This window comes from Salminus brasiliensis, chromosome 5 (assembly GCF_030463535.1).
Source record: "Salminus brasiliensis chromosome 5, fSalBra1.hap2, whole genome shotgun sequence".
Classification (NCBI taxonomy): domain Eukaryota; kingdom Metazoa; phylum Chordata; class Actinopteri; order Characiformes; family Bryconidae; genus Salminus; species Salminus brasiliensis.
The window spans coordinates 1,296,191-1,314,469 of record NC_132882.1 but is presented as its reverse complement, the minus strand read 5'-3'; the positions used below and the strand labels follow the sequence as shown (position 1 = coordinate 1,314,469).

General features: G+C 39.3%; 1 protein-coding gene across 1 annotated transcript; it reads left to right on the top strand.

Annotated features, from left to right (window-relative positions):
* Positions 1-3,721: 3,721 nt before the first annotated feature.
* LOC140555805 (interferon-induced protein 44-like) lies at positions 3,722-8,871 on the top strand. Its single transcript, XM_072679123.1, has 8 exons — positions 3,722-3,746; positions 4,544-4,813; positions 5,134-5,164; positions 6,765-6,969; positions 7,260-7,409; positions 8,075-8,246; positions 8,456-8,556; positions 8,683-8,871. The coding sequence occupies exons 1-8, from the start codon at positions 3,722-3,724 to the stop codon at positions 8,869-8,871; spliced, it is 1,143 nt and encodes a 380-aa protein (XP_072535224.1).
* Positions 8,872-18,279: the final 9,408 nt, after the last annotated feature.

Genomic DNA, 18,279 nt, shown 5'->3' with positions numbered 1-18,279 from the left:
AAGTATTGTGTTTACTTCCATTTTATCACTATTCTCAGAATTAGAAATAATGAGAAAATGAAAACAAGTGATAATCTATCAAATAATTAATCAATCAATGAAATCATATTTAAGCTCAGAATAGATTGAGGGTAACCTTCAATTCCACAATTACTAAAATAATAAAATACATAAAGATAACAAAAGAAAAAAATCAGGTGAGCTGCTGCTGCTGCTGCTGCTGATGATGATGGAGGTGAACACATCCTCCACGCTGTGCTGGCTGGACTGGGGGGCCTTGAGAACCCTGGAGGAACCGAGCTCTGTTCTTCAGACTAGCTCACCGACAAGATCTCACTACTTTCTTTCTTCAGAATGAGAAGCTCTTGTTTCTCCTTTTTACTGGATTCATGTTCAGCTGCTTTACCTGATCTGATGAGATCTGGAGCTTCTACAGTGGAACCCTCTCACTGCTGAGACACAGAATTCACAATAATGTAATTAGGGGACTAAAATGTCTGCACAGTACTGTACATTAGGGAACTAATCTATGGATAGATAAAGGCATTTGAGGCAATCTGAGCTGAAGGGGAAGTGAAGGGATTTTAAGATAGGAGTAAACGGGTTCTCTTTTAGGTTCTGGTGAGAAGACACACAGCAGTGTTTTTCCAGGTGTACCTCAGGCATGCCTCTTCTTGCCCATCTAGAACATGTTTCAACTCACCTAAAGTCATAAGCAAAAAAGTACCTTCTTTGAATTCTGCAGTTTTACATACCAGAGCACCACATGCCTACATGACTACAAAGGATGTTTTGTGGTTGTTCAGGCTGAGATACAGGCCACATGGTACTGCAGGGGACCCAGGAATGTGTACATTTATTTCTGTGCACAGATCCTGATGGGTTTACGGTTTAAAGAAAAGAATTTATTCAGCTTTTGAATTATAGCACCAGACTCCTTCACTTGTAATCCAGAGCACCCTAGAAAAGCATCTGTTCTGATTATTACACTGACTTATCCATCTCACCTATTGGTGATACATTAAAGAAGGCAAAGATTCATACAAATATTCTGAACACAAGCAAAAAGCTTGTGCTGCTTCCTGTTAGCTGAATTGTTGTTTAGAATCTTGTCATATAGAATGCTGCCAGACGAGGGTTAGCTTAGGTCACATGTTTTCTGATATCTATGGTGGTGATTAACCACTTGTCAGTGTTACTTAAGCACATCCTGCAAAAGAATGTTCTTAGAAAATTAAACATATTCTCATAGTCTGAGTGTTACAGCACCACCATCTTCAACTATGCTAAAGCTAACTTCTGGAACACTACAGGGAAACTCATTCTCCATATCTGCACAGTACTGTACATCCTTATAGATAGAAAGTTGAGAGGGCATGTCATCACATATTCATTTGGTCTGGTGTACACTTATCACAGGAAATATGTAAATGAGTTTATTCTTATGACATTGAGAAACATAATAAAGCAGAGGTTCTTTAAAGTTAATAACCAAATCTATGCAGCCAAGTGACCTCACCAAATTGTTGAATTATTTTGGTTGTTGTTTGAGGGGGTTCAGTCTTCTCTTTAGGTAGCAACGATGCTCTGTTGGGTTCATGTCTGGTGATTTACTTTTCTAGTCTAAATCTTTCCACTTTTCCCCCTGACGTAGTCTTTGTTGTGTTGTCAGCGTGGTTGAGGAACTGTCTTGCTGCAGGATGAAGGTCCTCCATAGTGGACTGAATACATTTCTCCGTAATTTGGCTTCTGTGGGCTTCTGAATGCTGCTGCCATCATGAGTTACATTTACATTTACATTTACGGCATTTAGCAGACGCTCTTCTCCAGAGTGACTTACAAAAGTGCTTTGCTATTTACCCAAGAAAAACCTCAGCTAGTTTTAATGGACTAATAATTGAAGTGATTCTTCCTTCTTCCTGCCCTGTAGGTGTTGGTGAGGTCACTAACTGTTTTGAGGTATTTCTTCAGCTCTCACAATGTTTGGGTCATTAACTTCTTTTTTCTTGGCTGACAGGATGTTTGGTTTTTATCACACCAGCGGTTTCCTTCTTTTTCAGAAAGTTCCAAACTGTCTACTAAATTATCATTCTTTTCAGTTTCAAAATGTCTTTTTCTCCCTCAGACCATGTTCTGGTCTTCATGTTGGTTCATCCTTTTGTAACAACAAATGCAGTCTTCAAATATGAAACCCAGGACTCAAAACATTCAGATCTATTTACTGTTTAAATAATCATTGATTTTAGTTATTTTTGGGTGTCATATTCTAACTTGTGCAAGAAAGGTTTATGATGGAGGAAGAAATTATACCTTCTGTTCTAGAGAAATCAGTTTAGGTAGGTGGTATAGTGGAGCACTGAGGGATAAAGACCAGGCTGTAGGGTTGAGGAAGGAAATTTCAATTACTGAGATGCAGAGGTTGAAAAGGATTTTGATTATGAATAAGGTTAAAAGGAAGTGGCTGGGGGTGCCACATTGCCTTAGTAGTATGACATGGTTAGAGAGAGGGACACAAACACCAAGAGTATGAAAAACATGAGCAGCAATGAGAGGGCAAAAGCATGAACAAAACTGAAACATGGCGACACAAAGGACGAACATAACAAACCTAAAGCAGAACAAAAACTAAAGCAGCACTCAATACATAGACAAGAAGAGCTGGGGAACCAGTAGCTAGGCAAAATGGCAAGGCTGACCAAACTTGAAATGGCAGCATGCTGCTGTGAGTGTGGGCCGCCTTGCTGGGATGTGGGTAGCCAATGAATCCTGACAGTGAGCGAGCGAGCCTCACTGATACCGTGGTTAGCAGGGTGACCTGCTCCTGAACGTGGATACTGAGCCGAAGCTGATCATAACACACCTCCAGTCGTACGGGGAACCTCTTGAGCGACCTCAAGGCTCCAAACGATACAGTTCTCGGCGTTAAACCATGGAGTTGAGGCTTCTTAAGTACCACCAGTCCCAGATAAAACACAAGAACCAACCGAACATGAATTGATACACGAGGGGGAAGTCAAGTCAAGTCAGATTTATTTGTAGAGCTTTTTACAACTGTTGTCATCACAAAGCAGCTTTACATAATTAGTAATTAATACAGAGACAGTGACAAAGAAGAAAGAAGAAATAACGTAAGACATGAAGGATCAAAGACCCCCAGTGAGCAGCCAACGGCGACAGTGGCAAGGAAAAACTCCCTCAGAGCTGGAGAAAGAAACCTTGGGAGGAAACAAGAGTCATAAGGGGGACCCGACCCATCCTTCTCTGGTCAGAACTATTTAAACATTAATGATAAAAATTACCAAACCAGATACAACAGACCTTTTTGGGCCTGTGGGTGGCGGCTCATTGCCTGACAATAGGTAACATATGACTAGTCACAATTATATTTATGAGATCCTGGCAGTATGACTAGTATAGCAGTAATATGGCAGTATATATGATCTGATATAATTAATAATAAAGGTTTCCTTGCTGATATTTGAAATTAGAAATTTTTTTTTGTAAATTTGCATTACAGGGACCCTGAATCTGAGTCATAACTTAATAGAGTGGCTAAAATGGCTTTCTATAAGAACATTTTTGTGGATCTCCTATAACAATATCTTTATTTTCCAGAACATTCAAAGATTGCACATTCAATTTGCAATTAGTATGCAATTAATTTTTATTATTTATTGTCATCATTTATGATTTTTTTGCTTTCATTTCTATAGACTGAAACATGGGGTCAAATCGGTCCAAACCTGGTGAGTTTAAATTATGCTATACACTAACACTATAATAATGAAGGTTTATTAGGATTAGAGTATAGTATAGGCTCTGTTATGTTCTGGGGCTGCTTTGCTGCATCTGGCACAGGGTGTCTTGAATCTGTGCAGGGTACAATGAAATCTCAAGACTATCAAGAGATTCTAGAGAGAAATGTGCTGCCCAGTGTCAGAAAGCTTGGTCTCAGTCGTAGGTCATGGGTCTGGCAACAGGATAATGACCCAAAACACACAGCTAAAAACACCTAAGAATGGCTAAGAGGAAAACATTGAACTGTTCTAAAGTGGCCTTCTATGAGCCCTGACCTAAATCCTATTGAGCATCTTTGGAAGGAGCTGAAACATGCCGTCTGGAAAAGGCTCCCTTCAAACCCGAGACAACTGGAGCAGTTTGCTCATGAGGAGTGGGCCAAAATACCTGCTGAGAGGTGCAGAAGTCTCATTGACAGGAATCGTTTGATTGCAGTGATTGCCTCAAAAGGTTGTGCAACAAAATATTAAGTTAAGGGTACCATCATTTCTGTCCAGGCCTGTTTCATGAGTTTTCTTTTTAAATAATTCTGTTGAAGCATGGTTGAAAAGTAATGTCTGACTTTCATTGGTTAATGTTCTTAGCATTTTTATTTATTATTACTTTTGTCAGATTCAAGTTATTTCTGTGACCATTGTGGGTTTTTCTTTCATTAACCGAGGGGTACCAACAGTTTTGTCTACGTGTGTAGATTAACTGTTCCCTGCCTTTGGACTTTTGGAATATCTCTTTCTCTTTTTTGTAGAATTTGCTACAGTTTTGGCTGATCAACAAGTGAGAAATGGAGACAATGTCATTCTTCAGTGTGAGGCAAAGACAGAAGAATTAACAGCAACTTGGAAAAGGAATGAGAAGAATCTGGATTGTGTGCAGGGTAAACACAACATGGGAAAGAAAAATAATTTTTTTTTCTTGGAAATCAAAAACGCTAAGGAGTGTGATGAAGGAAATTACTCCATAACCCTGAAGAATAAATCGGGGAAAGAGTCTTCCTGCTCTGCGATGGTCACTGTTGGTAAGTAATTCTTTTGTAATAGAGTGACTATAGACTTCATAGATCACGCTTTTCCACAGTTTTAAATTTCAACAATCCAATACCGTACAAATTCCAAACTTTAATTTAAGGGTATTTGCTACATTTCAGTTTCACCATGTTGAAATGACCACTTTTTTACACAGTCCCTTCATTTTAGGACACCATAATGTTTGGTACATTTGCATTCACAGGCCAGATTACAGGTTACAAGAAGTACTTAAAAAAGAAGTAGCCAATTAACCTGCATCAGAGTCATGGCAAGGTTTTCTGTTATACAGTAACTTCTGCATTTATTACAGAACTCGATGAATGGAGAGAGGTGCAATGGAAGTAGGTCCACTTTCATTCAAGTTATCCATACATTTATGCCATTTTTTCATTAAAGATTTCAATTCTTTAAAGTTTTTTTTAAACAGACCTGTACAGTGACTATCGCTGCCACACTCGAGCACACTGGAACAACATCCAGTTCATTAAAAGTAGACACATTCAATCATCATTTTCATTATTATCATCACATTGCAAACACTGATTTACACCTCATTTTATCCACCATTTCTACTACAGTACCATTAACAGATCTAAATCTCATCTGCAGTCATTACTATTACAGTACAGTGTTTACAGATCTACACCTCCTCCACATTTTTATTACATTGGTGTTTATAGAAGATGTTTAGTTTGCTCAGGCATCAAATTATGATTGATCACTGATCCAAGATGCAGTTGATCAGCCAAAACATGTTTGGCATTTGTGCTTCTTTAGTTTACAACGGTATATGCTAGGCTAATATTGCTAATAAACACTGGACTTAATTAGCCTGCCTATGTTACAGACTAGACTGTCACTAACCTCTATGAACACATCCAAAAACGTGTAACAGAATGTATCACTCGTGTTAGAGCGCCCAGTGTATAGTAATCAGGTTGTAAAACTAATAACTTTCAGTGATTGCTTGTTTCTGGAATTAATATGGCAATAAACTAAACTACGCACACATGTATATACAGTGGCACATACAGTTCGTGAACCCTTTAGTATCTTCTATATTTCTGCATAAATATGACCTAACAAGTAGATAAAAGTAGAACCAAATCAAAACAACTTTCCTCTGGCTTGTCCAGGTGATCGGGCAGCATGGCAGCAATGTTGTTTTTAAAGAGCAGGGGTTTTCTCCATGCAACCCTGCCATGCACACCACTGTTGTTCAGTGTTGTCCTGATGGAGGACTTATTAACATTAAACATTAGTCATTGTGTAAAAGGTCTTTAGTTGTTCAGAAGTTACGTTGGGTCCTTTCATGACCTTGGAGACTTTTACACGTCTTGCTCCTGTTGTGATCTTTGTTGGTGGACCACCACTGGGGAGAGAATGGTCTAGAATTTCTTCCATCTGTCTGACTATGGATTGGTGGAGCTCAAACCCGTCTAGAAATGGTCTGGAACCTTTTTTAGCCAAATGAGCAACAACTCTTCTGCTAAGGTCCTCGGAAATCTCCTTTGTTCATGCCATGATGCACTTCCACAAATGTGTTGTGAAGATCAGACTTTAATAATATCCCCATTTTTCAAATAAAACAGGACCCCCACTTACACCTGATTGTCGTCCCATTGACTGAAATCACTCGACTCTAAATTCACCTTCAAATGATCTGCTTTTAAGACTGACATACTTTTGCCACTCATAGATCTGTAATATTAGATGATTGTCCTCAATAAATAAATGATCAAGTCTAATATTTTGTCTCATTTCTTTGATTTGGTCCTACTTTTACTTTTAGGTCAATTTATGCAGAAATATAGAAAATACTAAAGGGTTCACATTCTTTTAAGCGCCACTGTAAAGAAGTTTGTCTTTTTCAGATATCTAGTTCCTGCATGTTCTCAGTGTGACAAAAATATTAGACTTTTTGTATTTTTCCCTTCAAAGTCAAGATGAAATGATCGACACTCTAAGAGCCTTTAAAACTCAGAATGGTGAGGTCAAACAGCTTCGTCTCCTTGTTTATGGACCAATTGGAGCAGGGAAGTCCAGCATCATCAACACCATCAAAACCATTTTTGAAGGGCGACTATGTGTCAATTTCCTGGCTGCTTCAGACTGGTCAGAGTCTTCTAAGAGTCAAACCATATACGTGAGTATAATTAACTGATATTGATTAAAGCAATACAATGCAAACAGATGCTACTGGTACTTGGCAAAAAAATGAAATCTTAGCTAGTTAAATCTAGACAGAATATGTAATACTTCTTATTCTGAGATTTTTAAACTTATTTTTAGATTTTCTTTTTTTTTATTTTATTAACAATAATAACAATTATACTTAAAATAAGTAAAATTTCTCAAAAATTTAACAATTGAACCTGAACATCGCAGTTCTCAACCATAACTAATTTATTTTACTCTTTTATATTTTTTGTCCAGTATAAAAAACAGGAAGTTGGAAATGCAAAGAATGGATTGCTCCCTTTTATTTTCAATGACATCATGGGCGTGGAAAAAGAAGACCAGCATGGGGTGCACCCTGATGACATCATCAGTGCATTAAAAGGGCATGTGAAAGATGGCTACCAGGTAAGATTAAAACATGCAGAGTGCTTAGCTCTGTGTAGTCTATAATGGGTCTATGAACATGTCCAGTTAAAATGACTTCATATACAGTTGAAGGACAGAGTGTAGTGCAGGGACAGAACCAGAGATACACTGCTGCACACAGGCTGGTTTGACAGGAGAGTAATCTGAAGGTGGCTGATCATGCAGCTAGCGTTGGTTGACCTGTTTACTATGGTCAGCAGCTCAGTTATCAGGGTAAGGAGAACTTTTGTTGTAATTTAAGGCTCCAAAAGATGGCAAATGAAGACCAGGCACAGTCCCCATGGTGCAAGGAAGTAAAAGGGCAAGGAGTAAGCTAGCTGCATAGTCAAGCAGCATAACGGGTTCTGGGGGGTAAGGGCTGAATAATGCTATGACCTGATGCTGTTTCAGTCCAAGGGAGGGGGAGCCAATCCAGAGGCTTCCAGAGCATGTGGAGTAAAGTGGAAGCTGGATTTCTAGCAAATTCCACCTCCCAAAATTCAGTTATTTCATAACTCCACTTCTGGGCCTGACTGCATAAAATCAGCTGCATTGCTCTCAGAAATAAGGCAGTGTTGCATCTGAGCCCTAATATATTATCCTGTATTTCTGATCCAGTCTGTAACCATAGAGACGCTGTATTTTGCTGTTCATATTTCCTATAGTTCAACCCTACCAGCCCACTGACTGAACACAACCTGTATTACTGCAAAAATCCTGACCTGAAGGACCGGATCCACTGCCTGGTGAACATTATCCCAGCAGACAAGATATCCATATTAGACGATAAAGTAATTCAAAAAATGAAAAAAGTCAGAGATGAAGCAAGCAAACTGGGTGAGTAAACAAAACATTAAAAAATCTCTTAAAAGCACAAGCCTTTTATATCAACATATATATTTTTAATACAATTCATTTTTAACAAACTATTAGAAAAGAGAAATTATTAGCAAATAAATAGACTGCTAAATGCTTGATTGTAATTAAAAATATATAACTCTACATTTAAAATGAAATGACTGAGTAAATGTGTTTGATGGATCCAGACCTCCCTCAAGTGGTTTTCATGACAAGAGTGGACAAGGCCTGCCCACTGACAGCGGAAGATCTGCACAACGTCTACAAAAGCAAGAAGATCAAGCAAAACGTGAGTAATTTTGAAAGAATGAGCTTTTGATGAAAAAAAACCCTCAATTACTTTGTAACTACTGATAAATTAATAACTCTGTGTGTGTGTGTGTGTGTGTGTGTGTGTGTGTGTGTGTGCCTTCAGATGGAAAAATGCAGTGGTGCACTGGGTGTCCCGTTGAACTGTATCTTTCCTGTGAAGAACTATTACAAGGAGACTGAAATCAGCGAGGACATAAACTGCCTGATGCTGCACGCCTTAACAAAGATTGTCCTCTGGGCCGACGACTATGCAGTCGAATATTCCAGAAAACAAACATCTGCTGAAGGTTGAAAATAACACTAATATATCCAGAGTTGGGGGTTTTCGTTTTACGTCTAGTACTTCTTTTTTTGTTTAGTTAATAATAAAAGTAGTCTTTATGTCAACAAGACACATTCGTTATCTGTTTTAACCAAGGCTTGCGTTTCTTCAAGAGATCAGTGTAACTTCAAGAGATTACAAAATAATGAGAATTTCCAGGTGGTGAGGGGCATTGAGCTGTGGAGCAGTGGAAGAGCTGTGTTCTCTGGAATGATGGTGGAGGAGCTCCATCCAGTACTTTTGGGATGAGTTGAGAATGTGTTGAGGTGTTGGGGATGATGAGGTGGGGAGGTGATCATCCAACATCCTGACCCCACTAAAGCTTGTCACTGAATGCAATCATCTCCTCACAGCAATGTTCCTCCAAACTCTAGTAGAAACCCTTCTTCCCTGCACAGTAGAGACAGTTACTCCAACAAAAGCTGGTTAAAATCTTTAATACTTGATTTCGTTAAAAAAAAAAAAAAAAAATGTGCAGGTGTCCCAATACCTTTGTCCATATATGTCTTCCAACTCACTCTAATGTCTTTACATTTAAGCAAGCTAAAAGAAATAAATACTGGCATTTTGATACTTATTTCAGTCTACGGAGTCTGGGGGTTGGGTTTTTACATTGGTGTGTCATTCCTGGATTGCCCAAGTGGCCACTTACTGCATGAGGACAGGAGGGGACTATGAGGAGAATCTTTTTTAAATTACTCTGCTTAGAAACAGCTTATTTAGTCATATTTTTTATTAAGTCTCAAATAACTGTATCAGTAATCACATCAGTAATCCAGGTGATGATATGTATAGCTACATTTGTAACTATATTTACATGATCTGCTGCTTTTCCCTAATAATTACTGAGGCAAAACTGAAGCTGATATACATGTGTAATTGCACAAGCTGCATAAACTACTGTAACCATCTCGAAGAGCCAGTGTGAATCAAAAATTAAAGACTTGAGCAGCTCAGTTTTGGGTGTTCTTTGAGAAGTCACTGTTATACCACCAATGTCTGATGTAGATGTGGGGGTTTGTAGTTTGATCTGGTTTGACCTTCTGCTTGATTGCTGTGATGTACCTCTCTTCCTGTTTCTGGACCTCTGCCTGTCCTGATGATGAGTATTTCTATAGCCCTGATAAAGTCTCTCTGCATATGCAGCCTGACTTACCCCATCTGTTACACTGTTATCTGCAGTGGTGAACAGTGTTAGTTTCACAAGCTGAACTGTTTTTTTCAGGATGTTTAAAGCTGAGTTTATATTCTGGATATAAAAATAATCTATGTAGAGACACTTTTTCTAACTTATTTTTCTAAAGGTCTCTTCCTTATTTTCAGTTGAATGTGTTACAGTTTTGGCTGATCAAGAGGTGAGCATTGGAAATTATATCACTCTTGTGATATAATTACATATCATTAAACAAAATGGTAAAGTGTTTATCTTGGAAATCAAGAATTCTGAAGAGTGAGATGAAGGGAACTACTTCATAACCCTGAAGAACAAATGTGGTAGTGACTGCTATTCTTCCATGGTTAGTGTTTGTACGTAAGCCTTTAAGACGGTCACACATTAACATATATTTAATATTTCCGCTGGTTAGAGCCAAAAATTCCACCTGAAATTTTTACAATGATATACAATATTACCAATAGATTTACAGATATTTACTATAAACATTAGGGTGAAAAAACAGTATAGTGTAGTATAATTACTAGTCACCATATACAGCCTCACATTTAGTGATCAAAGTTTAGATACCCTTGACCATATGACACATTTTGTTGTTCTTTTAATTTGGACTGTTTCTTTTTGGACTTTTGGACTGGAGGTATGTTTTGGATCGTTGTCCTGTTGATAGATCCAGTGACAGGAATCTGATGGCAACTGGTAATAGCTTCCTCTTCCTGCCACGCTCAGGTAGTGTAACTTAGACACTGTGAGCTCTGCTTCCAACTATCCCCTCCCTTGTCCTGATCACATCTCCATTCTTCTCCTAAAGACCAGACTGGTCGATCAAAGACGTGAAGGGGGCATCTTCACATTGCAGGACTGCTTTGAAACTACGGACTGGCAGATGTTTTGTGATGGTGCTGGTACTGACATCAATGTCACTCTGCCTAAAACTGACCTGGTAGCTAACAAAAACAATTTGCATGCTACTCAAACAGATCTACAGATAATGCCATTACACTGACCATACACACTGCCCTCACTCACCTGGACAAAAAAAACACAAGAAAAGATTCACGCTCATAGACTCCTCTTCTTCCTGCAGAAATTCAATACATTTACTACTTAGTTCCACAATCAAAACTCCTTTGTTCTGTAGATGTAGTGCATAAGTGCTGTCCTGCTGTAGAGTGATTAACGGAACCTTACTGCAAACATTGCAGTGCATCAATATATCTTTTTTTTTACATTTTAAGCTTGGAAATTTGATTCAGTTGACACTTTTTCCTCACTGAAGTTGGTGACATCACTTAGGCCTGTTTTGCTAATTGAGGTCTGAGACCTTGTCAAAAACAATCTTAGCCTATGCAACACTTAGATGTCCAAACATTTGCACATATACAAATAGAAATAGAATTGTTAAAAAAACATTGTGTTTAATAAAAAATACATAATATAGTATTATGATGATAAAAAAAGTTAATACCAGGCCAATGCCATATGTGCCTTGTTCATGTGTTAGCAGTAGTGTGCAAGTTCTAACTAGAACGTGGAATTGATTAAATTTGGAGAAATAAATTAACAAAATGAATATCACATCTACATTGCACATACTACTGGAATCTCTGTTGCTAGACTTTTCTGTATACAGGTTGTTTGTTTACAGTATGCAGTAACTTGTCTATTTCTTACAGTACTCAGAGAAATGAGGAGTGTGTAGTGGAAATAAGCATTTTAGTGATATTTATTCCTTAAGACTTGTATGCTTTAAAGTTTTTTATTAGTTGTATAGAAACAGGCCTGTACTTCCACACTAGAGCACTTTGCTACAACATGCAGATCACATTCAGTTCAATCTGACAGGATATTGTGTCCATGTTAAAATTCAGGCTAGACACAGTGCCAGCTCTACCTAGTTCTGTTCCATTTTTTTAATCCTTCAGAGAATTTATTTAATCTTGACTGAGGAAAAAGAACCAATGTATTGTAATTGTGGGGCCCCAAGCAGGTGCATACATCACTTATTAGGTAGAACTGGGTCACGACTCCGCCGAGTACCTTGGCGGTTCCAGACTCCATGTCCTAGAATCCCTCAGGTGATCGCACTCTTACCATCCCTCCACATTCCTAGTCACCTGGGTACTGATCTGTGTCACCTGTGTTTGTTCAACTAGCTTAGTACATAAGCCCAGGCTTTAGAACAGGTTCTTTGTGAAAAATTGTATCGACCTTGCCTTGACCTTGGACTTTTTGCCTGGGTGTACTGTTTTGGATTTCCCTCTGCCTGTTTTTGTGACTACGAGTTTGCTTTGACCCTTTGTATGTATTCGCTTCCTATGTTCATTCTCTTTTGCCTTCCGAAATTGACCACAAACTTGCGACAACATTTTTAGTAAAGTCTCTTTTTCATTTCAACTCTGCAAGCGTCTGATTCTGTGCAACACATTACAAACTGCCTTTGAGTCTACTCAGCCTGAATTTTACCATGGTTATATCTTGTCAGGTAGTGTTACTACTGTATCACTATGTTATTGAAAATGAGGTGCTCAAGTGAGAAGAAGAGACTGGTTAATGTATCAGACACCACACTGATCTACACCACATCTGCACAGTCATTCTTATTATAGTAGAGCATTTATAGATCTTCACCTCACCCGCACAGTTACTTATACAGTACAAGCGTCACTTAAATGTGTCTAGCACAATTGTATTATGAAAAAAAATTACCCCCCACATGTTTTACTGATGAGCCACTGAGCCAGTGATGAGTTTTATTTTCTGTTTTATTTTGTACTGTCACGGCAGGTTAGGCCAGACCAAGATGGGATGAACACTCGCAGAGATGGTATCAAAGCAAGCAGATTTATTAACACAATAAGATAAACAAAAGGGGGTAAGTGAGGCAAAATCCCAAATGTGGCAAATGAAATGATGAAAACAATAAAATGAAAATGAAAACCTACAGGCAGCGCCTGGGCAGAGGGGGAGGCTAATGCAAACAAAACCTTGAGCAGCGCTCAATAACAAATGAGGGGAACTGGGGAACTAGCAGCTAAACCAAACGGCAATGCCGACCAAACCTGTAACTGCATCGTGAGACCCTATGAATGCTCCTGAGAGGCACTTACCTTGATACTTCAACACATACAGTAAGGTTAAAAGAATAGTAGAATACAGTGGAAAAAAAAACAAAGAATTAAAACAGGAACAAAAAAAACCTGACAAGAATCAATGTAACTTTGTAGGATGATGACCACCTTCACTGATTCAATTCTTCATTTAATGCGACTCAAACTCTGTACCACCTCTTTTCCAGTTCGATAATATTTCAAACCTCTAGGCTATCTGCATCTCCAGAAACTCCTTAAGTACCCCCCAGTCCTAGGTAATGATACCAACTGATCCAAACCACACGTGAACACAAATGAACTGAACCAAACACACATGAACATAAATGCAACGGGCCTGTGGGCAGCGGCTCAAGTCAAGTCAAGGCTCGGGATTGCCCCAGGGGAGGGCGTGATAACGAGTGCCTGACATGTACACACAATAATTTTCCTTTAGTCATTAGCACACAGAGACATACTTTCTGTTTCTATCCCAGATTTCTGACATATCTAAATTGTATCCAGTTTGATTCTTGATTTGTCTTGGTCAGATTTGTATAGCTGCATCTCAGTCTGGCCACTCTGCCGTTCGGACACGTGGGGAAGTTCGTTCCACCACTTCGGTTCAGGACAGTATAAAGTCTGGACGCTCGTCTTTCATGGATCTTAAAGGATGGCGGGTCGAGCCGAGCCATACTTGAAGCTGGAAGGGCTCTTGGTGCAGATCGGCTTTTGACCATCGCCATCAAGTACGGAGGGGCTGGCTGGTCCAGTCTTGTCTTTGTAGACCAGAGTCAGGGGTCTGAATCTGATAAGGGCAGCAGCTACAGGAAGCCAGTGAAGAGAGAACGCAGCAGAGGAGGAGCTGAACATGACTGAACTTAGAAACGTTGAAGACGACCCGACCCGCTGTGTTCTGGATCAGCTGCAGGGGACTGATGGTGCACAGAGGGAGACCAGCCAGAAGACAGCTGCCTTAGCAGAAATTTGTATATGCATTATTCTACAATATGAACAACTGCATCAATATATCTGGAAAACCAACTGTACAGATGTAATTAGAAATATGTGGACTTGCCAGGGATTCTATGTACAGTTTAACACATGGGGACTCTGGACCACTGCTACACCCTCTTCTGAGAGGCATACAAAGCCCTCCCCTGACCTCCGTTCGGCAAATCCGATTACTCCTTAACCCTGCTCCTACCCACCTATAGGCAGAAGCTCAAACGGAAGCCACCCATTATCAGGGTGGTTCATCGCTGGTCAGACCAGTCAGACTCTATGCTTCAGGGCTGTTTTGATGACGTGGACTTGGAGATGTTTCATGATTAATCAAACAACATTGACGAGTACACAGACTGAGTCACCGGATTCATACGGAAGTGCATAGAGGATGTTGTGCCCACAAAGATTGTGTTTATGCAAGTGCTTTTCACTTGAATTATTTTATTGTTTCTTTTACCTACTGCAAATTATTTAGCTTGAGAAATCATTTAGAGGTCTAATTTACTTAAATAGCTCAATATGGGTGGAGTTTAGTAGCCTTTACCTGAGTGGATTACTAAGTAAGCTGTAGCCCCACCTTTCTCCCTTTTTGGAAAATGCCACTGTGAGAGAAGGAATGCGCTGGCACAGCTTACAGTGAAAACACACCTTTTATTTTCCAGTTTTTAACATAAAATGAATTAGTTCAGTCACAAAACATTATATCACACACTGTTTATGTTGTTATGCAGTTTTAAGGTTTAAAGGTTTTTATTCACCCTTGGCAAAAAAAAAGGCATTTATGTTAAGGCAGAATGATAGGGTGGAATGCTAATGATGTTAGAGTATGGACGCTAGCTTACGATATTTCTTATTTCTTTTACTTAATATGACAAGATTAAACTGACAATGAATGCATTGTTATTTTTAAAGAAGTGCTGAGTCTTTTATTCACATTTTTAAGGTTTTTGTGTAGTGTAACAGCTTTGTCGTAATGTGGGTGCACAGTGTTTAACAGGTGCAGCAGAGAGCAGAAAGAGAGAAAAGCTAATGAAGCCTGATTATTTGCCTGCTGTAAACTCTGTGCAGGTGGAGAAAATAAAAGCTCCCTAATGTTAGGCTGGTGTGCTGATGTCAGTATGAGAGTGCTAGTGTTTTCTAAATGACTACATGGTGTCGGTAGTGAGAAAAGAAGGGTGTTTTGCAGTGATCAACTAATCTGATGGGGTTGGGGTGAAGTGTCCTGATGTATACCTGTATTTTAGTGCAGAGAAGAAGAAGAAGAAAGTGAGGTGGAGACTTAGGGGTGCAAATATTTTTAATTTGTCAGTGAAGGAGATCTTAGTTCACAGTCTGTTCTGCAGGCAGCTCAACTTCAAGCTTCCCTGAGTTTCCCCCAAGTCCTTCCCAAGTATTGTGTCTCAGTTCACAGCTCTATAGTTGTTTTACAGCTTTAGGGCAGGGCAACAATCCACCCTATGAATGCTCCTGAGAGGCACTTACCTTGATACTTCAACACATACAGTAAGGTTAAAAGAATAGTAGAATACAGTGGAAAAAAAAAACAAAGAATTAAAACAGGAACAAAAAAAAACCTGACAAGAATCAATGTAACTTTGTAGGATGATGACCACCTTCACTGATTCAATTCTTCATTTAATGCGACTCAAACTCTGTACCACCTCTTTTCCAGTTCGATAATATTTCAAACCTCTAGGCTATCTGCATCTCCAGAAAGACACTATATGTGTAAAGACAACACTTTGGGTTGAGTTGCACTTGTGAGTGAGTGTGTGTGTGTGTGTGTGTTGGAGTTTTGAACTCCGCTCAGCTCAACTCTGCTTGCCTCGAACTGACTCTGCTAGATTAACCTCTCTTAGTTTCAATTTCAACCGGCATCGTTCTTCTGCCCACTCATTCAGAACCTGCACAGCCTCCAGTTTCTCAGCATTGCCTCTTCGACCATGCATTCCAACTCCAAAGACTTTGGTCCTAAAGCCTACCATTTTTACATCTATACTCATCCCCTCGACCTCTGCTGAAACTGGAGGCTGTGCAGGTTCTGAATGAGTGGGCAGAAGAACGATGCCGGTTGAAATTGAAACTGGAATGCAGACTTTCTGGAGATGCAGATAGCCTAGAGGTTTGAAATGTTTGAAATGTGTTGAAGTATCAAGGTAAGTGCCTCTCAGGAGCATTCATAGGGTGGTTGTTGCCCTGCCCTAAAGCTGTAAAACAACTATTGAGCTGTGAACTGAGACACAATACTTGGGAAGGACTTGTGGCAATTATTTATTATTCTCTGTCTGTACTGTGTTGTGTTGTCTGTCCGCACTTGTATTGTGTTGCACTTGTGTTCTGTATGCACTGTCTATGTTGCACCATGGTCCTGGAGGAACGTTTTTTCGTTTCACTGTGTACTCTGTATGTAGTTGAAATGACAATAAAACCCACTTGACTTGACTTGACTTGCTCGACCCATGAATGGCTGGTCTTACTATAACCTTTTTGGGGGCCCGGCTTCTAATCCAGACCACAGAAAAGTCGACCCAGACTCCAAACCAAAAAATGTTCTCAGAGTCTGCTCTCCCATTCCATCCCAAGGCATGGTCGGCACCAGCAAAGTGTAGTTATGCCATTAACTAAATTTTGGGAAAAATACCATGCCTCAAACTCCTCCTGTCCCCCAAATCCCTTATATACACCTCTCTCAACTTCTCAGTTCAAGTCTGTGTTGAACAAACATTGCACCCACCTCCACCCCTGATGTACTGAACTGTCATTATTCAACCATGGCAATGTAAACTCTGCATAATATTCTAGGAAAAAAAAACATCTATCACGTGAGATCTATCTTTTTATCCACCTTTTTCTTAGTTAACTCTGTATCAGAATGTTGGTTAGTTGAAAACCACAGATTGTTTTCTTGATGTGTTGTCATTGGCGGTGGCGTTGACGTTCTATTTTGTTTGCACTGGAAATTCCCTGCACAGAGGTAGGAGGGCCTGTTGAACAGTACCAACTTGTTCACTAATATCTGACAAGTCTAAATATTTAACACACCGGAGAACACAAGAGCAAACTTTGATTTCTTGTGTCTCAGTGCCAACCTTTTTGGGGCCCAGCCTTTAACGCGACCACAGAAAAGCCATCCCACACTCCAAGCCCAAAATATTGAGTCCATCCTCCCATTCCATCTCCAGGCATGGTCTGCACCAGCAAAGTGAAGTTATGACATTAACTAAATATTGGGAAAAGGACCACACCCCAAACTCCTCGTCCTATCCCTCAAGCCCCTTCTATTCCCCATCATTCAAAGTTCAAGTCTGTGTCTAACAAACATCGCACCCACCTCCACCTCTCTCCTCCCTTTCTCTCATCACTCACCACACCAACCCAGCTTCCCATTAAAACCACAGAAAAGTCGGCCCGGACTCCCAGCCAAACATATTCTCTGAGTTCACCCTCCGTTCCATCTCAAGAAGTGGTCTGCACTACCAATTTAAAGTTCTACCAGTAACCTGATTAAAATTCAGTGTAGCATGTGTTACATATGCTGAAGAGAGAACATAAGAGAACAAGACCTCAAAACAAGCAAGAGCTGAAGATATGGCTGCATTAGAGGCTTGACAAAACATCAGAGAAGATCTTTAACATCTGGTGATGCCTATAAATCACAGACTTCGGGTAAAAGCTCGGGTAAAAGCTCATTAAAATTAAATAATTCAACTGATTTAGGCAATCAACTAAGATAAAGTAAGAAAGGCAAACAAAAACACAAGTTTAATAAAATATACAATTTAATAAAGTAAAAAATGTTATACAAATTAATTAAATAAATATAGCAAATAAATCTTTTCTTCCAGAGCTATGAGCTGAAGTAATTTTACATGCTTTACAGTTTGACAGGCACAGATAAAAAAAAATGTGAAAGTGAAAGAATTGTGTGTCATGTAAAAGGTGTATAAATAGAGACAGACACACAGAGTGTAGACACACAGCAGCAGAAAGAGAGACACACCGAGATCAGTGACACTCAACGTCTATGAAAGGTAAGATTAATTAAATAATTTTTAATAATCTTATTATAGAAATTCAAACCTATATTCAGGGTATCCATGGATATAC